This window comes from Entelurus aequoreus, linkage group LG23 (assembly GCF_033978785.1).
Source record: "Entelurus aequoreus isolate RoL-2023_Sb linkage group LG23, RoL_Eaeq_v1.1, whole genome shotgun sequence".
Lineage (NCBI taxonomy): Eukaryota > Metazoa > Chordata > Actinopteri > Syngnathiformes > Syngnathidae > Entelurus > Entelurus aequoreus.
In genome coordinates, this window is record NC_084753.1 from 8407096 (window position 1) to 8433518 (window position 26423).

A 26423-nucleotide genomic window follows, 5' to 3' on the forward strand; every position below is an offset into this window, starting at 1 on the left:
CGGCCATTTTGGTTTTTGTTTTTCAATCTATGCGGAAAAAAAAGGGGTCGTATTTTAGGAAACTCCTCTTTGGGACTTTGACCAAATGAGTCGCGATTAAAGTTACTGATACTACACATATAGGTGATGATAAATTGCACAAAAAAAAATTCCTATGCCATAAGATGTGGCCGTGGTATGGCGGCAAACTTTGCTCCGATGTTTTTTGGCCATTTTTCGGCCAAAAAAAGGGATCGTACTTAAACGGACTTCTCCTAGGGACTTTGGCTAAATGAGTCGCGGTTAAAATTCTTGATACTACACATGTAGGCGATGATAAATTGCAAAACAAATTTTCTACGTCATAAGATGTGGGCGTAGTATGGCGCAAAACTTTGCTCCGATGGTTTTTGGCCATTTCTCGTCGAAAAAGAGGGATTGTACTTTAACAGACTTCTCCTAGGGACTTTGGCTAAATGAGTTACGGTTAAAATGACAGATACTACACATGTAGGCGATGATAAATTGCAAACACATTTTTTCTTACACCATAAGATGTGGACGTGGTATGGCGCCAAACTTTGCTCTGATGGTTTTTGGCCATTTTCCGGCGAAAAAAAAGGGATCATATTTTAACTGACTTCTCTTAGGGACTTTGGCCAAATGAGTTGCGGTTAAAATTACTGATACTACACATGTAGGCGATGATAAATTGCAAACTATTTTTTTCCTACGCCATAAGATGTGGGTGTGGTATGGCGCCAAACTTTGCTCCAATTGTTTTTGGCCATTTTTCGGGAAAAAAAAAGGGATTATACTTTAACAGACTTCTCCTAGGGACTTTGGCCAAATGAGGCGCGGTTAAAAGGACAGATACTACACATGTAGGCGATGATGAATTGCAAACACATTTTTTCCTACGCCATAAGATGTGGCCGTGGTATGGCGCCAAACTTTGCTCCAATGGTTTTTGGCCATTTTTCTGCAAAAAAAAAGGGATCGCACTTTAACAAACTTCTCGTAGGGACTTTGGCTAATTGACTTGCGGCTAAAATGACAGATACTACACATGTAGGCGATGATAAATTGCAAACACATTTTTTCCTACACCATAAGATGTGGCCGTGGTATGGCGCCAAACTTTGCTCCAATAGTTTGTGGCCATTTTTCGGCATAAAAAAAAGGGATCGTACTTTAACGCACTTCTCCTAGGGACTTTGGCCAAATTAATCGCGGTTAAAATGACAGATACTACACATATAGGTGATGATAAATTGCAAACAAATGTTTTCCTACGACATAAGATGTGGGCGTAGTACGGCGCCAAACTTTGCTCCGATGGTTTTTGGCCATTTTTCGGCAAAAAAAAGGGATCGTACTTTAACAGACTTCTCCTAGGGACTTTGGCCAAATGAGTCGCAGCTAAAATGACAGATACTACAAATGTAGGCGATGATAAATTGCAAAAAAAAAAATCCTACGCCATAAGATGTGGGCGTGGTATGGCGCCAAACTTTGCTCCAATAGTTTGTGGCCATTTTTCGGCGAAAAAAAAAGGGATCGTACTTTAACGCACTAGTCCTAGGGACTTTGGCCAAATGAGTCGCGGGGCTACCCACATCTGCGGTCCCCTCCAAGGTTTCTGATTGTCATCCCATTGGGTTGAGCTTTTTCTTGACCTGATGTGGGATCTGAGCCGAGGATGTCGTTGTGGCTTGTGCAGCCCTTTGAGACACTCGTGATTTAGGGCTATATATAAGTAAACATTGATTGATTGATGATTGATTTATTGGAGAGTAACTTGTAGCTTCACTGCTTTTGGCTTTTGTAGCTTGAAGACCCCCAATGTTTAATAGGAGAATAACATTATTCACTTTCTGGAAAACATCTTCTACAGTATTGGTGTAAAAAACATCGGCAGGCCATTATAATCCAGAAATAGGAAAACCTTAAAAGCAGGGCAAAAATAACCGAATCAATCCAAAACCATGAGGGGGGGGGAGGGGGTCTTGGTGCTTGGAATTGTGACAGAAAACTGAAGAAAGCTTTTAAGGCATGAAGAAGTACGTATAAGATGGAAGTATGCACTTTTTCTTGACGCTGTGCTTTTCTAAAGTCCGATCTGCAGGCATACACATGATTTCAGTTGATACATCTTTCTAAGGATTTAGTTTAATTACGCAAGCTAGAGCAACCGGAATTTGTTTTCCATAAAGAAGTGATTAGTCATTTGATCATGAACGGGGTTGACCATGACTGAAATGACGTAGGCCATCGAAACAATTCATTTTCAAACGGGGTAAAATGATTACAGTCGCCTTTGTAAAAGTGACAGACAGTAGAACCTCCATTGACCAACGCCTGAAGTTGCCTTCTTTTTGCTCTACGGACGTTTAGATGGAGCCAAATATGTATGATCGCTTAATTCATTGACTTATTTATTTATTTATTTTGTTTGCACCGGAACCTCTATAGCAGCTGCCCTTTTGATGACATCACTTCCTGTACACAGCCATTTTGGAGAGGCGGGCCCCACGACGTCTGCTGAGAAACTGCAAGACCTGGTGAAAAAGTTTGGCCGCTCATCCAAGTAGATTGGTCACATCTAGTCTTAGACTTAGATTGGTCACATCTAGTCTTAGACTTAGATTGTTACATCTAGTCTTAGACTTAGATTTGATCTAGTCTTAGCCTTAAGTTGTTACATCTAGTCTTAGACTTAGATTGGTCACATCTAGTCTTAGACTTAGATTGGTCACATCTAGTCTTAGACTTAGATTGTTACATCTAGTCTTAGACTTAGATTTGATCTAGTCTTAGCCTTAAGTTGTTACATCTAGTCTTAGACTTAGATTGGTCACATCTAGTCTTAGACTTAGATTGGTCACATCTAGTCTTAGACTTAGATTGTTACATCTAGTCTTAGCCTTAAGTTGTTACATCTAGTCTTAGACTTAAGTTGTTACATCTAGTCTTAGACTTAGATTGGTCACATCTAGTCTTAGACTTAGATTGGTCACATCTAGTCTTAGACTTAGATTGGTCACATCTAGTCTTAGACTTAGATTGGTCACATCTAGTCTTAGACTTAGATTGGTCACATCTAGTCTTAGACTTAGATTGTTACATCTAGTCTTAGACTTAGATTTGATCTAGTCTTAGACTTAGATTTGATCTAGTCTTAGCCTTAAGTTGTTACATCTAGTCTTAGACTTAGATTGGTCACATCTAGTCTTAGACTTAGATTGGTCACTCTAGTCTTAGACTTAGATTGGTCACATCTAGTCTTAGATTGGTCATATCCAGTCTTAGACTTAGATTAGTCACATCTAGTCTTAGATTGGTCACATCCAGTCTTAGACTTAGAATGTCACATCTAGTCTTAGACTTAGATTGGTCACATCTAGTCTTAGACTTAGATTGGTCACATCTAGTCTTAGACTTAGATTGGTAACATCTAGTCTTAGACTTAGATTGGTCACATCTAGTCTTAGACTTAGATTGGTCACATCTAGTCTTAGATTGGTCATATCCAGTCTTAGACTTAGATTAGTCACAACTAGTCTTAGATTGGTCACATCTAGTCTTAGACCTGGATTGGTCACATCTAGTCGTAGATTGGTCACATTTAGTCTTAGACTTAGATTGGTCAAATCTAGTCTTAGACTTACATTGGTCACACCTAGTCTTAGACTTAGATTGGTGACATATAGTCTTAGAATTATGTGGGCTCTGTACCGAGGATGTCGTTGTGGCTTGTGCAGCCCTTTGAGACACTTGTGATTTAGGGCTATATAAAAAAAACATTGATTGATTTAATTAGATTGGTCAGATCTAGTCTTAGACTTAGGTTGGTCACATCTAGTCACAGACTTGGATTGGTTACATCTTGTCTTACACTTAGGTTGGTCACATCTAGTCCAACGGTTGGTGCAAAAACCTCAAATATTTATGCTCCAAGAACCAGGAGGGTGTGTCTGGGCAAGGATGGTTTCACCCTATGGTAGTGAGAAAAAAAACAACTGTTTTGATGCAAACAAACAATCCTAACGTTGAAGTGTGGTGGACTAGTCTGACGCGCGGCACAGTGCTTTTGTGGGGGTCAAGTCTGCTCTAGTTAACGCTACCCTGCCGGCGCACTAATTACCTGATGCTCCTATTGCAATCACCACGGACACGTCAGACTATGCTGTAGGTGCAGTGCATGAGTAATGGGTGGATGGCACTTGGCAACCTCTGGCTTTCTTTAGCAGGCAGTTGCGCCTCTCCGAGCCGAAATATAGCACGTTTGACCATGAGCTCCTCGGCCTCTATCTGGCCATACGCCATTTCCGTTCACTGCTTGAAGGACGGCCTTTCACAGCTTTTGTGGACCACAAACCCCTAACTTTCGTGATGGCCAAGACGGCCGAACCGTGGTCGGCTCGGCAACAGAGGCACCTCTCCTACGTCTCAGAGTTTACGACGGACATCCAGCACCTTACTGTAAGAGCAATGTCGTTGCTGACTGCCTCTCCCGAGCCGTCAGGGGCGCTGTCCATGTGGGGCTCAACTTTGAACAGATGGCAGTTGACCAAGCCGACGACACAGACATCTGAGCTCTGAAGGCTGCAGCCACAGGGCTACGGTTGTCTGAGGTTCCATTTGAGGACACAGGTGTTACGCTCCTTTGGGACGTTGCTACGGGTCGGCCAAACATCCTGCGGCGGAAACTAATTTCTGCCGCTTGTATTCGTGACCTTGTCCTTTCGGTCATTACCCAAAGTTCATGACCATAGGTGAGGGTAGGAACGTAGACTGACCTGGAAATCGAGAGCTTTGCCTTCTGGCTCAGCTCCTTCTTCACCACAACAGACCAGTGCAGGGACTGTATCACTGCAGACACCGCACCAATCTGTCTGTCAATCTTGCGTTCTATTTTTCCCTCACTTAGACCCCGAGATATTTGAACTCCTCCACTTGAGGCAGAACTTCACTCCCGACTCGAAGGGTGCAGTCCACCCTTTTCCGACTGAGAACCATTGCCTCAGATTTGGAGGTGCTGATCCTCATCCCAGCAGCTCCACACTCAACTGCAAACCGCCCCAGTGAACGTTGAAGGTCCCAGACCGATGAAGCCAACAGGACCACTTCATCTGCAAAAAGCAGCGATGCGATCCTCTGGGCACCAAACTGTCAAGAGTTCCCTTCTGGGTTTTTTTTATGTTTGGTTCTCGAATGAGTGAGCAAACGGGTCCGTGTTCTTCTTCTTGTCACGACTTGGTCTATGGCGTGGTTTGTTGTCCCGAGGTGCAAATGATTTGGACCAGACGTGGCTTGGAGGTTGGTACATGAGTTAATAAATAGACAATAAAAAGGAATAAACAAAAGGCGCGCACAAAGGCGGAAGTACAAAACTTGGCTATAAACACAAAACTTGCACAAAGGCAGAAACTATGAACAATGAAACAAAAACACTAACTGGGGCATTAATAAACAAAACTTACTTGGCATGGAAAGATCAGCATGGACTATGGAAGCATGGGTAAAAGTTATCATCAAGTGTGGAGAAGGTGATGTTGCCAGGAAGACAGCCTGGCAACTGGGAGCTTAAATAATAGTGTCATGATTAGTAACAGCAGGTGCGTGACTCAAAATGTGAAAACGTGAGACAGGTGCGTGACATGAGGATGTGAAACAGGTGACACTAATGGTTACTATGGTGACAAAGCAAGGGAGTGAAAACAAGAACTAAAGTGTCCAAAAACCAAGCAAAACATGGCCAAACAAAAACATGATCAACACAGACATGACAATTCTGTTGTTGTTCCGGGTCAATCAAAGACGAGGATAATGAAAAGAGACACTGCGCATGCATCGTCTACCCATGTGTCCAAATATGGAACGGGAAATAGAGTAAATGGTTCTCCACTCGTTTTAATTCACATTTTCGATTTTCAAACACATTAATGAAATCAGATCACGGATAATGATCTGTTTCATTAAATTAAAAAATGGAGAAAATTGATTTTTATGTTACACAGTTTTTGTAGTCCAAACATCCTCCATGTCCACAGACCTTGAAGTGTCTACAATGTCCTCGTTCTCAAGAAGACAGGTTTCTTGTTACAGCTGCACATCATCATTTTATACTACTAATGGAGGATAACTAAGGATGACCCAATGTGGGTTCACGTGTGAGACTTACCATGTCTGTGTCCGACACTGGGCCAAAACTTGTCACGTAGATATCCGTCTTGACTTCTGTCTCGCGATCTGTGTGGAAACATAACAGGATTCATTTTGAGAAATATAACAGTTTTGAGTAATAACAGCTCATTGAATGAGAAGGAATTTGCCAGAAAAAGAACCTTCTGTCAGGAACTGGCATGGCTGCGGTAGTTGTGACCCCAAGACGCAGGAGGACGACGTGCAGGAGTCTTTATTCATACTCAACACGAGAGAGGAGCACTCATGCATGCAGCAAAAAGTCTGTAACAATCAATCTTCGAGCACTGACGAACAGGCAAGGCAGGCACGAATAGCAGCCTGATTGGCAACTGCAACAAGGTGTGCCAGGCCGCCAATTAGGGACAAGTGAGGGAAACGAGCGCTCAGGGAGACGTGCAGGAAATGGAACAAAAATAAGAATGCTGACAGGAAATAAACACAAACTAAGGAAACATAACCAGACGTGAAGTGACAGATTGTCACAGTACCTCCCTCCCCCTTTTAAGGATGGATTCCAGATGTCCCAACAAAAAAAACAAGGTTCAAAAGTCACGGGAGGATGGAGGGTGGAGTTGGCAGCGGGTTGCAAAGCCCCGTGTTCCCGAATCCAGCGAAGGAGAGTCAGGGGGCAGCGACCCGTTGAATGGCGTTGCAGCTGGCAAGGCGGATGACCACGGAAGGGCCACATCCGTGGCCGATGAGAAGGCGGACGTGAGTGGCCCCGGCACACCAGCAGCCGTGAAGGTCCATGCCCTGATCCTGCGCATCTCTGCCGCAGAGGGAGACCATGAAACGGCCACATTCGTGGTTGCTGATGAGGTTGCCTGAGAGGACGGCTTCTCAGCTGCCGTGAAGGTCCACGCCCGGGTCCCGGACGTCGCTGCTCATGACGCAAAGAGTGTCCCTGGAACGGCCACTTTCTTGGCCGATGAGGAGGAGGTGTGTAGGTGCCTAATGGCCGCCTGTGCGGCAGGAAAACAGAAGGTCACGGACCCGGAGACAAATATGATGGCGCCGTTCCACGTTTCTGTCAGGAACTCGCATGGCTGCGGTAGTTTTGACCCCAAGATGCAGGAGACAGGAGGACGACGTGCAGGTATGCCAATCAGGGACAGGTGAGAGAAACGAGCGCTCAGGGAGACATGCAGGAAGTAGAACAAAAACAAGAGCGCTGACAGGAAACAAACACAAACTAAGGAAACATAACCAGACATGAAGTGACAGATTGTCACCTTCAAAATTGAGCAAATAAACACCTTAAAAGTCCAAGTAGTTTCAAAGAGTCAAAATCACTGTGGTTTCAGAATCAGAATCAGAATCAGCTTTATTGTCATTACGCAGGGTAACGAGATTGAGGCCATTCCATACAGTGCGATAAAACAAGTGTGCACTCTATACAGAGGGTGAAATGAATATGTACATGAACATCTACATGAAACAGGGTGGTTGGTGGAATGGGTTATTGCACCGAAGAGAAGGCAGTTATGAGGGTCAATGGGGAAGTCTGTTCAGGGTGGTTATGGCCCAGGGGAAGAAGCTGTTTTTTAGCCTGTTCGTCTTGGTTTTAATGCACCTGTAGCGCTTCCCAGAGGGCAGCAGGTGGAACAGGTCAGAGCCAGGGTGGGTGCTGTCCTTGATGATGGCACTGGCTCTGTTGAGGCAGCGGGAGGTGTAGATGTCCATCAGAGAGGGGAGAGGGCGGCCGATAATCTTTTGAGCCGTCTTGACCACTCTTTGCAGCCTCTCCCTGTCTGCTGCAGTGCAGCTGCCGTACCATACTGTAATACAGTAGGTCAGCAGGCTCTCGATGGACGAGCGGTAGAAGGTCAGCAGCAGGTCAGGCTTCAGGTTGTACTTCCTGAGGACTCTCAGGAAGTGTAGCCGCTGCTGAGCCTTCTTGATGATTGCTGTGGTGCTGACTGTCCAGGAAAAGTCGTTGGAGATGTGGACTCCAAGGTACCTGAAGGAGTGGACCCCCTCCACACGCTCGCCGTTGATGTAGAGGGGGGCAGGGTCGGTGCGGCTCCTCCTGAAGTCGACGATGATCTCTCTGGTCTTGCTGGTGTTGAGAGCGAGGTTGTTCTCCGAAGACCAGGCCGTCAGCTTCAGGACCTCCTCCCTGTAGGCAGCCTCGTCACCCCTGGAGATGAGCCCGACCACTGTGGTATCGTCAGCAAACTTGACGATAAGGTTGTCACTGTGGGCTGGACTGCAGTCATGGGTGTAGAGGCAGTAGAGGAGGGGGCTCAGCACACAGCCCTGTGGGGAGCCGATGCTCAGCGTGCGGGTGGATGAGAGGTGGGGGCCAAGTCTCACATTCTGGGGTCGGTCCGTTAGGAAGTCCCTTACCCAGGCGTTTGTGAGAGGGGGGAGGCCAAGAGTGTCCAGTTTATTGCAGAGTCTGTCCGGGATTATTGTATTGAAGGCAGAACTATAATCCACAGAGAGCATCCGGACGTAGCTCTGCTGCTGCTCCAGGTGGTTCAGAGCAGAGTGGAGAGCAACAGCGATGGCGTCCTCTGTGGATCTGTTCGCCCGGTATGCGAACTGGTGGGGGTCAAAGTCTGGAGGGATATGGTCCTTGATGTGCTGGAGAACCAGTCTCTCGAAGCACTTCATGATTACCGGAGTGAGGGCCACTGGTCGGTAATCATTCAGGCTGGTGATGGGGGGCTTCTTCGGCACCGGGATTATTGTAGATGACTTCAGGCAGGATGGGATGACTGCCTGAGCCAGGGAGAGGTTGAAGATCCTGGTGAGGGCCCTGAGGAGTGTGCGGACTTGGCTGGTCATCCAGGGTTTCTTGTTGGGGTAAACCCGGATGTTTTTTTCCACAGTCACATTCCCGATGCAAAACTGTATGTAGTCCAGCACCGTTCCTGTGGCTGTCTCCAGCTCCTGTTGTTGGAAGAGGTCCCAATTTGTGTGTTGGAAGCAGTCCTGAAATTTGGGGAGTGCATCGTCAGGCCAGGTCATAACAGTCTTTGTGATGGGCCTGGCCTGGCGTCTGATGGGGGTGTAGGTAGGAGAGAGCAGGAGGGAAAGATGGTCTGACTGTCCAAGCTGGGGGAGGGGTGTAGCTCTGTACGCGTGCTTCACGTTGGTATACACGTGGTCAAGGGTGTTCTTGCCCCTTGTAGAACACTTCACGTGCTGGTAGAACTTAGGGAGTACAGTCTTTAGATTGACCTTATTAAAATCCCCTGCTATGATATGAACACCGTCGGGGTGGGCCCGCTGCTGTTCGTTGACAGTGTTCAGCAGAAGAGAGAGCGCTGTGTTTACTTTGGCGTCTGGTGGAATATACACAGCCGTGATGATAACAACAGACAGCTCTCTCGGGAGAAAAAAAGGCCGACATCTAACAGACATGTACTCCACGTCCGGGCAACAGTGCTGTTCAATGATTGTCCCGTTGTTGCACCAGTTCTCATGCACGTAAATACAGAGCCCCCCTCCTTTGCTCTTACCGGAGTCCTTAGTTCTGTCCCGGCGGAGCAGAGTGCGGCCGGCTAGCTGCATGCTAGCATCGGGTATTTCCGGGTGAAGCCAGGTTTCGGTGATAATCATAGCATAGTTTGAGGGAGATGAATCAATAACGCACTGTGGGTCCCAATAGTTGATGCCAAAACACTGTCAGATAATGTGGTAAGTGCATCAGTCAGTAGATGGATTTACACCAGGGGTCGCCAACCCGTCAGTTGTGATCGACCAGTAGCTTTTTGGGACTTGACCAATAGATGACGCATCAGTGCCAACCCCTCCCACAGGGTGACCAACAGCTATCCTGGACAGGATATAATGTAGGGTTGTCCCGGTATCAATATTTTCTTACCTGTACCAAAATGTATTTCGATACTTTTCAAAATAAAGGGGATTGATTAGATTGATTAGATTAATTGATTGAGACTTTTATTAGTAGGTTGCACAGTGAAGTACATATTCCGTACAATTGACCACTAAATGGTAACACCCGAATAAGTTTTTCAACTTGTTTAAGTCGGGGTCCACTTAAGTTGATTCATGATACAGATATATACTATCATATATACTATCATCATAATACAGTCATCACACAAGATAATCACATTGAATTATTTACATAATTTACAATCAGGGGTGTGGGGGGGGGGGGTAGGATATGGACAGCAAGTAGTGGACATAGAGAGAGAGAGAGAGAGAGAGAGAGAGAGATCAGAAGGCATAAGAAAAAGTATCTGCATTTGATTGTTTACATTTGATTATTAGCAATCCGGGGAGGGTGTTAGTTTAGGGTTGTAGCTGCCTGGAGGTGAACTTTTATTGCGATTTTGAAGGAGGATAGAGATGCCCTTTCTTTTATACCTGTTGGGAGCGCATTCCACATTGATGTGGCATAGAAAGAGAATGAGTTAAGACCTTTGTTAGTTCGGAATCTGGGTTTAACGTGGTTAGTGGAGCTCCCCCTGGTGTTGTGGTTATGGCGGTCACGTTAAGGAAGTAGTTTGACATGTACTTCGGTATCAGGGAGGTGTAGTGGATTTTATAGACTAGGCTCAGTGCAAGTTGTTTAACTCTGTCCTCCACCTTGAGCCAGCCCACTTTAGAGAAGTATATATTTTTTTTAAATTTATTTTATTATACATATAAATAAAAGACATACTTGAATTTCAGTGTTCTGCAGGCTATCCAGTAGATGGCAGTATTGTCCTGTTTAAGAGTGTCACAACATTGCTGTTTATGGCAGACGAATTGCTTTACGGTAGACTAAACGTGACTGCTTCTGTTGTGTGTTGTTACCGCGCTGGGAGGATGTTAATGAAACTGCCTAACAATAAACCCACATAAGAAACCAAGAACTCTCTCTCCTTGTTGTGCACTCTACTCTCTAAAAGCCATAGATGTTATGACGTCATTGGGCAGGCAAGCTACCGAGAAAGCGGACGTGAGAACGGCTGTCCCCACTCAGGTCCGCATTGAGCTGGAGGGGGCGTGGCCTCCAGCTCCGGCTGAATACCGGGAGTTAGCCGGGAGAAAATCTCTGCCGGGAGGTTGTCGGGAGAGGCGCTGAATACCGGGATTCTCCCGCTAAAAACAAGAGGGTTGGCAAGTATGCCTTCTATTGATGTCCCGTAAGTGATCGTTGGCTTTATGCAAATTAGCTCTTTGCTCTCCGTGTTTTCTTCCCCGTGTTTGATTTGTCCCGTCTTCTCCCTTGTGTCCGCAGTGTTTTCCTTCCGTTACCTTAGATCCGAGCTGTGCGTCTCGCTTCCTTCCATTACGTTCTTTACAAGTGTATGTAAACTTTTGACCACGACTGTATTTTATCACTGCATTTTGTCAAAATGATTGTCTCGTTCTCATGAACCCAATTCCGTATATCGTCCCGTCTCGGGGGCTGAGCGTATCTCCACACTCTAAGTGTTTAGCAAAATTGAGATTTCAAATATTTCACTGATAGATTATTGAGTGTAAACATTATTTGAATAAACACCCATTATCCACCCTTTTATGACGAGTGTATAACACTGGGCACACATGCTACTGTGGGCTTGAGAACATAAATAGCTTTAATGATTGTGCACTTTGCTGGGCTTTTCCACCACTCAAAGAATTAAGAATGCTTTTAACATTACAATTTAATTCACCTCTTCACACTGTGATTTACAGTATGACCGTGACTTGTGTAGCCATATAGCAAAGTTAAAAGCATAATAATATACTTATAACGTAGAGGAAACGATTTGCAATCGAAGGCCTTGCATGGTTTTTGTACACCCCAATTTCCGTAGGATTTGCTTTTCTCTTGGTTAATTTACAGTGAAACATTGTGCCTCACCAATGAGTCCATTTGCCCGTGTATCATCGTGTGGACTTGAGTGCCCAAACAAAGCATCCTATGTGTTTTTATTTTTTTGTAGTACATCTGGAAAATATACTAACCACAGAGCAAAATAAAGTTGTACCATATTGTACTAGTCCTGTCAAAGTCAATGAGAGATGTTACGAGCCTGTGGTTCCAGATTACTGTACTTGAATGCACCACACAGATATGCTACTCTAGCCAAATATCCATTCATCCATCCATCCATCCATCTTCAACTGCTTATCCGGAATGGGGTCGCGGGGACACCAGCTCTAGCAAAGACCCCCAGACTTCCCTCTCCAGAGCAACATTAGCAACTTCCTCCTGGGGAATCCCGAAGCGTTCCCAGGCCAGAGAGGAGATGTAATCCCCCCATCTGGTCCTTGGCCTGCCACGGGGTCTCCTCCCAGTGGGACGTGCAACGAGGACCTCCCTAGGGAGACGCTGGTGAAGCATCCGCACGAGATGCCTCAACCACCAAAGCTGGCTCCTTTCCAAGCGAAGGAGCAGCGGCTCTACTCCGAGTCTCTCTCGGGTGACTGAACTTCTCACCCTATCTCTAAGGGAGATGCCAGCCACCCTTCTGAGGAAACTCATTTCGGCCGCTTGTATCCGCAATCTTGTTCTTTCGGTCATGACCCACACTTCATGACCATAGGTGAGAGTAGGAATGTAGATAGCTCGGTAGACCGAGAGCTTTGCCTTCTGGCTCAGCTCTCGTTTGGTCACAACAGTGCGGCAGAGAGACTGCAATACTGCCCCAGCTGCTCCCATTCTCAGGCTGATTTCCTTCTCCATCTTTCCCTCACTTAAGACCCTGAGATACTTCAACTCCTCCACCTGGGACAGAGTCTCGTACTCTACCTGGACTGTACAAACCATCGGTCTCCTGCTGAGAACCACGGCCTCAGATTTGGAGATGCTGATCCTCATTCCAGCCGCTGAACAGTCGGCTGCGAACCGATCCAGTGAGAGCTGAAGGTCACGAACCGAAGGTGCCATCAGGACCACATCCTCTGCAAACAGCAGTGACGCAACCTTTATCCCCGCCCCCGAGACGTATACCCTTTCCGCCATGGTCACGACTCTGCCTAGAAATCCTGTCCATCTAGCCAAATAATCAAAAGTAATAGGTCCTCTTACCGGATGTCCTTTATAGTTTTGTCGAGGGCCGGGTCTTGAGCAATCACCTTGATGGCAGATGGGAACCTTTTCTGCTCACATTTTCAACATTCAAACAATTTTAAATAAAACTAGAATCGATAAAATTGATCGATTCCCTTTTAAAACAATCTTGAATCGAAACTTCTTCTGTAAAGCAAACTTGCCAAGCACAGACCGATATACTTGAAACTTAGGAATATAAATCAATCTTTTGATATATCGATCAATCCTTTCACCCCTATAAATGATCCAACCAGCAGATTACATTCTAAGAATCAACACCAGAGAGCTGAGTCGAGGAATCCTAGTCACAATCCCAAAGCCGATAGCAGACAGCCTCAGGAGCATCTAGCAGTAGGGCCTGCCCTCCGCATACTCAATGATGAAGGCCTTTGTGATGCCAATTTGAGCTTCATCAAAGTCCTCTTCTCCCCAAATTCTATTAGCGTCATCTGCCTCCAAGAAACCCACATTGGCATAGAAGTAGCAGGGCACTACACCATCAATGGCTTTGACCTGGCAACTCATGTTCCAGGAGTGCTCAACCAAGGGGCTTATCTTCTGCCGGAAGGTACCCTGCCTAATCTCACTCGCTTCCTTTTTATTTCAGTAGATATCACTTGCTCTTTTTTGTTACTCGCTTCACTTCTCTATTGTCCGTCTCTGCATTTAGAGTTGTCGTGTCTACCGCCTGGAATACACAGATTTAACTGGCTAAGCAGGATCCCGTGTGTTGGTTTATTCACATGAAATTGGTCAGTGTATGTCTTGATCCTTTGAAACAATACAGTTTATAAAAGTGGTGCCGGTCCAAATAGAAGTGCTCTGTCAAAACGTAAAGTATGTAAATAATGAATTTACTATAGGTCCAGGTCCGCACAGCGTCAGGGTCCGGATTTGGACCCCAATCCGGCAGTCAGTATTCCCTGCTCTAGCCCATCCTTGCCCAAATGTGCTGCTGTATGCGTTTGTCCCCCCAGGCCTAAGGGAGCCTGTCACTGATTTTGGTCACACCCAGATGGCCATCCAAACTATGGATCGCAGAGATTGTACAACTTTTGGACGGCAAACCCTGGCCTTTTTCTGCTCGCTGACATCTGCTGTCTGAGGCGAGAAGATAAATCTACCACTAGGTAGCACTTTGGGCCTGGCCACCAAGAGGTGGAATTTAACTGCTGCAGGTTTGCCTGATCAGGTCATTGACACTATTATTTACTATTCCACTCGCTCCTTGCGCAACTGCAAATGTGTTTTTGAGAAATGGTGTAATCTTAGGAACATCATTTCCTTTCAGTGCTCAGTGGTGGACCTCTTTTTGTGGAATGAGGGAAGGCTTTTTCCACAATCAAGGTATACTTGGCAACCATCACTGCTTGCCATGTGGGCATTAGAGGTAAGTCTGTTGGGCAGAACCGTTTGGTATGCCATTTATTGAAGGGGACACGTCGTAAATTCCCATTTTTTCTGCCCTTGGTCCTACTGTGGGATCTGTCTGTGGTGATGGAGGCCCTTTCACGTCATCTATTCAAGCTAATGATGCTGTGGAAATGAAAAGTGTTTCTTTGAAGACGGTGTTGCCCTTAGTTTTGACTACAGCAAATCATGTGAGTGATTTATCAATTAGCCCAGCTTGTTCACAATTTGCTTCAGGGCTGACGAGTGTCTGCATGCAGCCCAAACATGATTTTATGCCAAAGACGGTGGACTCATCTTATAAGTGTTCCTTTGTGGAGTTGAGGGCACTTCACCCGCCTCCATTTGCAACAATTTAGGAGCAGAGGCTGGTTGTGCCCCGTGAGGTGATGTTGCAAGAACAGCAGAGTTCAGAAGAGTGGATCAGCGGTTTGTGTTATGTTTCTAGACTGGAATATGGAGTCTATCTCACTGGCCTATACTTGTAAGGGGTTGTAACCCTCTCCAGGTTTGCAACCACAAGAGGTGTGGCCATATCTTTGGCCCTGTTCAGGTCATCTTTGCGGCAGCAAGCTGGGCTACACTTTACATGTTTGTCAAGTTTTATCCTCTAGATGTGTCTGGGCCATCCGTGGAGGTGTGAGCTTCGCAGCATTAGACTGTGTGGAGCTCAGCTTGCTGGCTGAAATCCAGGAGCTGGCCATACCTCCTATAGTGAAACACCGAACAAAGTTAGAAGAGGAACTTTGGGTTACTCAGAGTAACCTTTGTTCTTTGATAACAGAGTGAGGTCTTTCACTTTTGATGCTCTGCTTGCAGGCACGGTAAGAAACTGTTTTGAATGATTTGGAGGGAGGGGTCGGCCGTGCCCCGGTCACAACTCGACATTTCTGGCATCCTGGCAGGTATGTCATTGGAGTTTCCGTTATAATACAATATCTCTTAGTGATACACCTCACTTCGACAGGCTCTTTGAAACCGGTTAGTAACAAAAAACAAAGTAGCAACATTGGATTGGTACTATACAAAGTTGACTCTGCATCCTTCAGAGTTTGTAATAAAAAAACTTTTGGAACTCCTGTTATCTGTTATAGACTGTATTATTTTACTTACGTTACATTTGACCTTTTTTTCAGAATTGCATTCATTAGACAATTCCCTGTCAGCCATTTAGTTTTTTTATTAAAAATCATTAAGAACTTCGGAAGTTTTGAAACATGCAATCTTAAACTTACCTCCCAAGCCCGGTCTCAACCTGTTATCATATCCGTCCAGGAGACTGTCCAGGATCTTAGTGAACGTTGTGATGTCTTTGCGTGTAGCATTGGAATCGGCTTTGGACCTAAATTGAGATAACAGCATCAGTACTAATAATATGCATGTGGAACATTGCAGGCGTTAAAACACTAAGAACAGTTTCTTCCTGAGGCGATCACTCTGATAAAGTCCAAACAGTCGCAGTGTGTCAGCCCCAAATTATTATTCCGTCGCAAAGGTTTGGCGAGATCCACAGCCCACAGTTTTCATCCGATCAGACCGTTCAAATATCAAAATGTTGGTGTTGACCGGGAATCGTGAGCTCCCCCAAAAAATGTTAAACTATCCCGGATTACACAATAATTCCCGGTTTTCTGGGATCTTTTGAATGAATGGGCCAATTTTGAAACATGCACAACTCCCACATTTCTCACCCAATTCAAACCGGTCCACCATCCACACACTCCACTCACCTTGGACAATCAAGTAAAAAACATCCAGGAATTCCCAGTATTCCTGGTTTTGCAAAGCCCTATTTTCACCTCTTTTCACTTTGCACATGTTTCAACCGTTTTTGACCATTCCACCTTCAAAACATTCTTCTTAGTTGGGACAAAAATCCTCCTGTTAGTGTCTTGTACAAATTCCTGTTTTTCCCAAAATTCCAGGAATTCAAAAAAACCCATTCTCAATTCAAACTGTTCAAAAACCAACCCATTCATAACATCTAGGACAAATGTGCTGGTATCAATATTTTCAAAGATTTCCGGTTTTCCTGAAATTTCCAAATTCCCAGGAAATTCCCATTCATAGTTCGACAGTGGTCTAAATTCTGAAAATTCTGCGCCCGTCTTACACCAACCTTTCAACCATCCACCCACACTAATCTTCCAATATATCGAACGCAAAACATGTGTTCCCTTTCCCAAAACTCCCAGTTTTCTCGGAATTTCCCAAAATGTTCTCCCCATCGACAGTGAATCGGCATTATACAATCTACTGCATATCCCACATTTCTCGTCCGATTTAAACCGTTCCACCATCCACACACTCCACTCACCCTGGACAATAAAGTAAAAAATCCAGGAATTCCCAGTATTCCTGGTTTTCCAAAGCCCTACTTTCACCTCTTCCTGGAAAACTTTCACATTGCACATTTTTCAACCATTTTTGACCATTCCACCCTCAAAACATTCTTCTCAGTTGGGACACAAATGCTCCTGTTATTGTCTTGTACAAATTCCTGTTTTCCCCCAAAATTCCAGGAATTCCAAAATACCCATTCTTAATTCAAACTGTTACTGCCTCAACATTTTACAACCGATTCAAAAACCAACCCATTCATAACATCTAGGACATTTGTGCTGGTATCAATATTTTCAAAGATTTCCGGTTTTCCCGAAATTCCCAAATTCCCAGGAAATTCCCATTCATAGTTCGACAGTGGCCTAAATTCTGAAAATTTTGCTCACACTACTCTTCCAATATATCGAACGCAAAACATGTTTTCCCTTTCCTAAAAGTAAATTTCCCAGAATTTTCTCCCCATCGACAATGAATCGGCATTATACAATCTACTGCATACCCCACACTTCTCATCCGATTTGAACCATTCCACCATCCACACACTCCACTCACCTTGGACAATAAAGTAAAAAAATCCAGGAATTCCCAGTATTCCTGGTTTTCAAAAGCCCTATTTTCACCTCTTCCTGGAAAACTTTCACATTGCACATTTTTTAACCGTCTTTGACCATTCCACCCTCAAAACATTCTTCTCAGTTGGGACACAAATGCTCCTGTTATTGTCTTGTACAAATTCCCGTTTTTCCCCAAAAATCCAGGAATTCCAAAATACCCATTCTCAATTCAACCGACTCAAAAACCAACCCATTCATAACATCTAGGACAATTGTGCTGGTATCAATATTTTCAAAGATTTCCGGTTTTCCCGAAATTCCCAGGAAATTCTTATTCATAGTTCGACAATGGCTCAAATTCTGAAAATGTTGCGCCCGTTTTAAACCGACCTTTCAACCATCCAACCACACTACTCTTCCAATATATCGAGCGCAAAACATGTTTTCCCTTTCCCAAAATTCGCAGTTTTCCTGGAATTTCCCGGGATTTTCTCCCCATCAACAATGAATCAGCATTGTACAATCCACTGCACATCCCACATTTCTCATCCAATTTGAACCATTTCACCATCCACACACTCCACTCACCCTGGACATTCAAGCCAGGATGTTTCCAGGTTCCGAAATGTCCCTGAGTACCAGGAATTTCCACCCATGGAAAATGAATGGGCAATATACAAACCTCTCTGTAGTCCACATTTCTCAACCGATTCGAACCATTCCACCATCCACAGACTCCACTCACCCTGGACATTCAAGCATTTCAGTTCCACTCACGTGTATCGGCGGTTTGGCGGCTTGCGCACATAGGGCATTCACACACGATTCCGACCGGAATTTAATTCTAGTTGTTTAGATTGTACAAAGAGAGCACAGTATACCAATTCAAATGATTTATGTGTTGTACATACCTGGTCAATAAAGCCTATTCTAATAATTGCTTCACTGACCCCAAAACACAATGTAACATGTACTTTCTTCCTTAAAAAATCGCAAAAAGTCGTATTATTTCAGGGGTACGCATGAAAGGTTTAAGTTGGATGATAAAATTAACACACATACAGTAAGTAGACTGCCACTGGAAACCAGATCAATCTTGCATGCACGCACGTCTATTGATCGATGGCTGCACATGTGCCAGTCTCCCTGGACGCAGAGAGGCTGATGGTACCTCTCATAACAACCGAGGGTTTATTTTTGGCTTCTTGAAAGGAGACAGATCTTAAGGAGCCATTCCCTTCGAACGAAAAACAAATCACTTGTTGCTGTTAAAGCATAAGATACCATTTGGATCCGAATAATTCAAATGTACACATTCTATGTTTGTACTCCACTGGTGGGAATTATTTTGATTTGGTTAGTGTTTTCATCGGAACATTCCGGTGGTGCTGAATCCCAATGCTGTGACAGTGAGAGCGTGAACTTGTTATGTCCTGGTAGAAATTGCATCATTTTTCAAAAGAACCTAAGGCCATGCAAGGAAAATAATCCTGGAATTTAAAAAAGTTAACATGTAGGCTATAAATGTAACTCTCCAGCTACAAAACCCCAAAAGCAGTGAAGTTGTCACGTTGTGTAAATGCTAAGTAAAAAGAGAATACAACAAATCCTTTTCAACTTATATTCAATTGAATAGACTGCAAAGACAAGATATTTCATGTTCACACGGAGAAACTTTGTTATTTGTTGCAAAAATTAGCTGAGGAAGTTGAGGAACGCTCATCAAAGACTTATTTGGAACATCCCACAGGTGAACAGGCTAATTGGGAACAGGTGGGTGCCATGATTGGGTATAAAAGCAGCTTCCATGAAATGCTCAGTCATTCACAAACAAGGACGGGGCGAGGGTCACCACTTTGTCAAGAAACGCCTGAGCAAATTGTTTAAGAACTACATTTCTCAACAAGGAATTTAGGGATTTCACCATCTACGCTCCGTAATATCATCAAAAGGTTCAGAGAATCTGGAGAAATCACTGCACGTAAGCCATGATATTACACACCTTGGATCCCTCAGGCGGTACCGCATCAAAAAGCGACATTGGTGTGTAAAGGATATCACCACATGGGCTCAGGAACACTTTAGAAAACCACTGTCAGTAAGTACAGTTGGTCGCTACATCTGTAAATGCAAGTTAAAACTCTACTACTAACGACCTACTCAGTGGCCTAGTGGTTAGAGTGTCCGCCCTGAGATCGGTAGGTTGTGAGTTCAAACCCCGACCGAGTCAAAGACTATAAAAAAAATGGGACCCATTACCTCCCTGCTTGGCACTCAGCATCAAGGGTTGGAATTGGGGGTTAAATCACCAAAAATGATTCCCGGGCGCGGCACCGCTGCTGCCCACTGCTCCCCTCACCTCCCAGGGGGTGATCAAGGGGATGGGTCAAATGCAGAGGACAAATTTCACCACACCTTGTGTGTGTGTGACAATCATTGGTACTTTAACTTTTAACTTTAACTTTACTATGCAAAGCCAAAGACATTTATCAACAACACCCAGAAACACTTGGCTGGGCCTGAGCTCATCTAAGATGGACTGATACAAAGTGGAAAAGTGTTCTGTGGTCTGACGAGTCCACATTTCAAACTGTTTTTGGAAACTGTGGACTTCGTGTCCTCCGGACCAAAGAGGAAAAGAACCATCCGGACTGTTCTAAAAGGCAGCATGTGTGATGGTATGGGGGTGTATTAGTGGCCAAGACATGGGTAACTTACACGATTATTTATTATGCTGATTATTTATGTTTCTGTTATGGCTGTGATAAAAAATACTGCAGCATATTGGTGATAGGTGGATGGAGTCTTTTTTGTTGGACCAAAGCTTTGCTATGTTTTTCTCCACACTTTGTTGGTGAATTTCAGTTGCTATTGGAATTCCTTCTTAAAGGTTCCTTTACTTTATCAATATTTAGAAAAAAAAAACATAAATGATTGGAACTAATGACATCACAATTTTTCGCACCTTGGACCTTTTAGAGCAGTGGTCCCCAACAATTGGTACCGGGCCGCACAAGAAATTTAATTTAAAAAAAAATTTTTTTTATGAATTTTAACATAAAAAACACAATATATACATTATATATCAATATAGATCAATACAGTCTGCAGGGATACAGTCCGTAAGCACACATGATTGTATTTATTTATGTAAAAAAAAAAAAAAAAAAAAAAAAATTTAAATACACCCCACCGGTCCATGGGACAAATTTTCAAGCGTTGGCCGGTCCACAGCTACAAAAAGGTTGGGGACCACTGTTTTAGAGTCAAAGTTGAAAACTACAGATTAGGGACGATTACAGATTGTTACTGTACAGTTGTAATCTGAGTACTAACCACGGCTTCGCGATTATTACGCCTTGATTCATGTCAACAAAAAAACTAAATGATAAAAATCACACAGACATTCTTGAGAGATGTTGCTGTGCTACTGTCACAAATAACAGTGATCAATTAATAACATAATAAGAGTACAAAATTGGATCGGTTCGCAGCCGAGTGTGAAGCGACTGGGATGACAATCAGCACCTCCAAGTCCGAGTCCATGGTTCTCGCCCGGAAAAGGGTGGAGTGCCATCTCCAGTTCAAGTACCTGGGAGTCTTGTTCACGAGTGAGGGAAGAGTGGATGGTGAGATCGACAGGCGGATCGGTGCGGCGTCTTCAGTAATGCGGACGCTGTATCGATCCGTTGTGGTGAAGAAGGAGCTGAGCCGGAAGGCAAAGCTCTCAATTTACCGGTCGATCTACGTTCCCATCCTCACCTATGGTCATGAGCTTTGGGTTATGACCGAAAGGACAAGATCACGGGTACTGAAATGAGTTTCCTCCGCCGGGTGGTGGGTCTCTCCCTTAGAGATAGGGTGAGAAGCTCTGTCATCCGGGAGGAGCTCAAAGTAAAGCCGCTGCTCCTCCACATGGAGAGGAGCCAGGTGAGGTAGTTTGGTGTGCTCTTCTACACCAAAATGTATCTATTTATTATTCAACTTATTCTTCTTTTTCCAGATTTTGGCACGCTCTAACTTCCACATTTTTCCCCCGATTCAAAGCGTTCCAACTTCAAACTGTTCAGCCTATTCGGGAATCGCGGGATTTCCCTTGACAAATTCCAAGAATTCCTAGAATTCCAGGACATTTTTCCCATTTACTGTAAAATGAATTGGCCGTTTTTCAAACTTCCACCATTTCCACATTTTTCAACCGATTCAAACCATTCCACCTTCAACACATTTCACCATTCTGGACCTTCAAACTTCCCTTTTTTCCAAGTTAAAAAAAAATCCAAGATTTTCCAGGATTCTTGGTTTTCCAAAGCCCTATTTCCACCGTTTTTTCTGGTGGCTACTCCTTCCACAATTTCAACGCATTTCAACCGTTCCAACGTCAAAACATTCCTCTTAATCAGGACAAAAAACAAAGTTGTTTTTTTAACAGAAAAAATTCCCGGTTTTCCCGAAATTTCAGGAATTTCGTAAGACCATTTCTCAATTCAACATGTTACTACTTCATCATTTCTCGACCGATTTGAAAAAAATCCAACATCAACCATTTCAACTCATTCAGACCATTTCCAAAAAATTCCAGATGTTCCCAAATTTCCTTAATACCATTTACTACTTCCACATTTCTTGACCGATTTAAACACCAACCAAGTCAGCTCATTCAGGACATTCATGCTCCTAATCATTTTCCAAAAAAATCCAGCTTTTCCCCAAATTTCCAGGAAGTTCCCATTGAAATGAATGGGAAAGTGATGATTACCCCATTAATTTGAGCGAGGATGAAAGATTCGTAGATGAGGAACGTTACAGTGAAGGACTTGAGAGACAGCGATGGACGTATCTTTTTTCGCTCTGACCGTAACTTAGGTACAAGCTGGCTCATTGGATTCCACACTCTCCTTTTTCTATTGTAGATCACAGATTTGTATTTTAAACCACCAGGGATACTATATCCTCTTGAAAATGAGAGTCGAGAACGCGAAATGGACATTCAGTGCCTTTTATCTCCACGACAATACATCGACGAAATGCTTTAGCTACGAGCTAACGTGATAGCATCTTACTTTAACTGCATATAAAAACAAAATAAATAAACCCCTGACTGGAAGTATAGATAGAAAATCAACAATACTATTAAACCGTGGACATGTAAATACACGGTTAATGCTTTCCAGGCTGGCGAAGGTTAACAATGCTGTGCTAACGACGCCATTGAAGCTAATTTAGCAACCGGACTGCACAGAGCTATGCTAAAAACATTAGCTCTCCACCTACGCCAGCCAGCCCTCATTTGCTCATCAACACCCGTGCTCACCTGCGTTCCAGCGATCGGCAGAAGGACGAAGGACTTCACCCGATGCGTTTGGCGGCCCGGAGACGTAGGAAGTCAAGGTGAAGTCGGCGGCTAGCGCGGCTAGCGCGGCTAGCGCGGCTAGCGCGGCTAGCGCTCCAACAAAGTCCTCCTGGTTGTGTTGCTGTAGTCCGCTGCTAATACACCGATCCCCCCTACAACTGTCTTCTTTGCAGCCTTCATTGTTCATTAAAAAAATTGCAAAAGATGTCCAGAATACTGTGGAATTATGAAATGAAAACAGAGCTTTTTGTATAGGATTCTACGGGGTACCATAACTTCCGTTACTCGGACTTCGTCACGCGCATACGTCATCATACCGCGATGTTTCAGCCGGATATTTCCCGGGAGTTTTAAAAGTCACTTTATAAGTTAACCCGGCCGTATTGCCATGTGTTGCAATGTTAAGATTTCATCATTGATATATAAACTATCAGACTGCGTGGTCGGTAGTAGTGGCTTTCAGTAGGCCTTTAAACATGTTTAAATGTGGAAATGGAAATAATAATAATAAAGGTAAAAAAAAAAGCATATTAGTCTCAAATAAATTAATTAAATAAAACACAGTATATAAAATATATACTTCAGCAAATAACAATATATATTAAGAAAAAGGATCCTCAAATGTGCAGCAATACACCTCATCTTTCCCACCCACATCAATTCTTTTTATATTTTTTATACAATAAACTACGCCAAAAAAACTCATAACAGACATACCTTTTTTTGGGAAAAAAACAAAAACAGGGCGTCACACACAGTCCACGGCAAACTGAATCTCTCTCCACTAAAGAATAAAGAAAATTAAAGCTGCAAGCAGCGTTGGTCGGGTCCGCATTTTGGCAGGTGCTAGTCCTCGGTGTCCCAATACTTTTGTCCAGTGGTAGTCCTGAGTGAGACCTACATAGAGGTTTTTGTTTCGTGTCTCTACGATATTCGTACTGGGAGTTAGAGGAAGTTGTGTCTGAGTTCACATTGTCATTATAGGGTATTGTGTGTAGAATTTTGAGGACAAAAAAGAAGTAATTGCATTTTACGTTGTCATTATAGGCACCGGAGCAGCATCAGTGCTGCGGGTCTTTGAAGGCTCGTAAAATCAAAACGGTATTACGAATCCAAACTCTTTCGTCAACTTTTAATCAGAAGGGTTCAATCTCTCTCCTGTAGCAGTTTGAAGCCGAAACGACAAACGCACTCAGAGGAGATAACGTTTGATGTTTGGTGACCGGTTGTAACAAAAATTTAGTGTTGAAGGAGAAATAGCAAACTTTCTGTTGATTTTTGCTGAAGGATGTCAATCTATGAAATGTAGGTCTAGACAAGACCTACATAGAGGTATTTGTTTCGTGTCTCTAAGACGTTCCTACCGGAAGTTACAAGCAGTTTTGTCTGAGTTTTCCTCTAAGGAGCAGTTTTTTTTGTCTGTTTTATTCAAAAATTATGTAGAGCACAATTTTGAGTTTTGGGGTTCGTTTTTTTTTTTTAGATCGCAATTTCCAGCAATCCCGATGTGTGTGAGAATTTTGGTGAGTTTTGAAGTATTTTAAGGGGGTCAAATTAGAGGTCAAAGACGTAAAAAGCAGTGTTTTTAGTACATTTTTGTGTAAAATGGGAAATTGCCAACTTCCTGTTGGTTTTCGCCCGAGAATGTGTCATTATGAGTTGTAGGTCTAAAGGAGACCTACATACAGGTTTTTGTTTCATGTCTCTACGACCTTCCTAGTGGGAGTTACAGGCAGTTTTTTTTTCCTAGGGGGAGCTAGAGCGCAATTTCGATTTTTGGGGTTTGGTTTTTTGACTAACTTGTTCTGGCCCACTTTTTGTATGTGTGTAAAAAATTTGGTGAGTTTTGAAGCATGTTAAGGGGGCTAAAGTAGTGTGCAACGGTGCGGAAGAATAATAATAATAAAGAATAATAATAATAAAACCTTACAAATTCAATAGGGTCCTTTCGTCCCATTGCAAAAGGACTCCCTTTGGGACTCCCTTTGGGATTGCTTTTGAAAAGCTCCTAGAGCGGCACACAAGATGTATTATATATATGTATATATACATATAAATGCTAGAGCGGCACACAAGATGTATTATATATATGTATATATACATATAAATGCTAGAGCGGCACACAAGATGTATTATATATATGTATATATACATATTAATGCTAGAGCGGCACACAAGATGTATTATATATATGTATATATACATATAAATGCTAGAGCGGCACACAAGATGTATTATATATATGTATATATACATATTAATGCTAGAGCGGCACACAAGATGTATTATATATATATGTATATATACATATTAATGCTAGAGCGGCACACAAGATGTATTATATATATATGTATATATACATATAAATGCTAGAGCGGCACACAAGATGTATTATATATATGTATATATACATATTAATGCTAGAGCGGCACACAAGATGTATTATATATATGTATATATACATATTAATGCTAGAGCGGCACACAAGATGTATTATATATATGTATATATACATATAAATGCTAGAGCGGCACACAAGATGTATTATATACATGTATATATACATATAAATGCTAGAGCGGCACACAAGATGTATTATATATATGTATATATACATATAAATGCTAGAGCGGCACACAAGATGTATTATATATATGTATATATACATATAAATGCTAGAGCGGCACACAAGATGTATTATATATATGTATATATACATATAAATGCTAGAGCGGCACACAAGATGTATTATATATATGTATATATACATATAAATGCTAGAGCGGCACACAAGATGTATTATATATATGTATATATACATATAAATGCTAGAGCGGCACACAAGATGTATTATATATATGTATATATACATATAAATGCTAGAGCGGCACACAAGATGTATTATATATATGTATATATACATATAAATGCTAGAGCGGCACACAAGATGTATTATATATATGTATATATACATATAAATGCTAGAGCGGCACACAAGATGTATTATATATATGTATATATACATATAAATGCTAGAGCGGCACACAAGATGTATTATATATATGTATATATACATATAAATGCTAGAGCGGCACACAAGATGTATTATATATATGTATATATACATATAAATGGTATAGCGGCACACAAGATGTATTATATATATGTATATATACATATAAATGCTAGAGCGGCACACAAGATGTATTATATATATGTATATATACATATAAATGCTAGAGCGGCACACAAGATGTATTATATATATGTATATATACATATAAATGGTATAGCGGCACACAAGATGTATTATATATATGTATATATACATATAAATGGTATAGCGGCACACAAGATGTATTATATATATGTATATATACATATAAATGCTAGAGCGGCACACAAGATGTATTATATATATGTATATATACATATAAATGGTATAGCGGCACACAAGATATATTATATATATGTATATATACATATAAATGGTATAGCGGCACACAAGATGTATTATATATATGTATATATACATATAAATGCTAGAGCGGCACACAAGATG

At 42.8% G+C, this 26423-nt stretch overlaps 2 protein-coding genes across 3 annotated transcripts in view; both read right to left on the reverse strand.

Moving 5' to 3' along the window:
• commd8 (COMM domain containing 8) overlaps window positions 1-26423 on the reverse strand; it is a 201074-nt gene that overhangs the window by 50656 nt on the left and 123995 nt on the right. The window lies entirely within an intron of this gene.
• Window positions 1-26423, reverse strand: part of gabra2a (gamma-aminobutyric acid type A receptor subunit alpha2a) — a 46217-nt gene that overhangs the window by 16911 nt on the left and 2883 nt on the right. For both annotated transcript variants that reach the window (XM_062034598.1, XM_062034599.1), the window contains exons 2-3: window positions 15847-15953; window positions 6167-6234 (exon numbers count right to left, since the gene is read on the reverse strand). In XM_062034598.1, the coding sequence (XP_061890582.1) occupies window positions 6167-6234; window positions 15847-15953 (175 nt within the window). The remainder of the gene's footprint in view (window positions 1-6166; window positions 6235-15846; window positions 15954-26423) is intronic.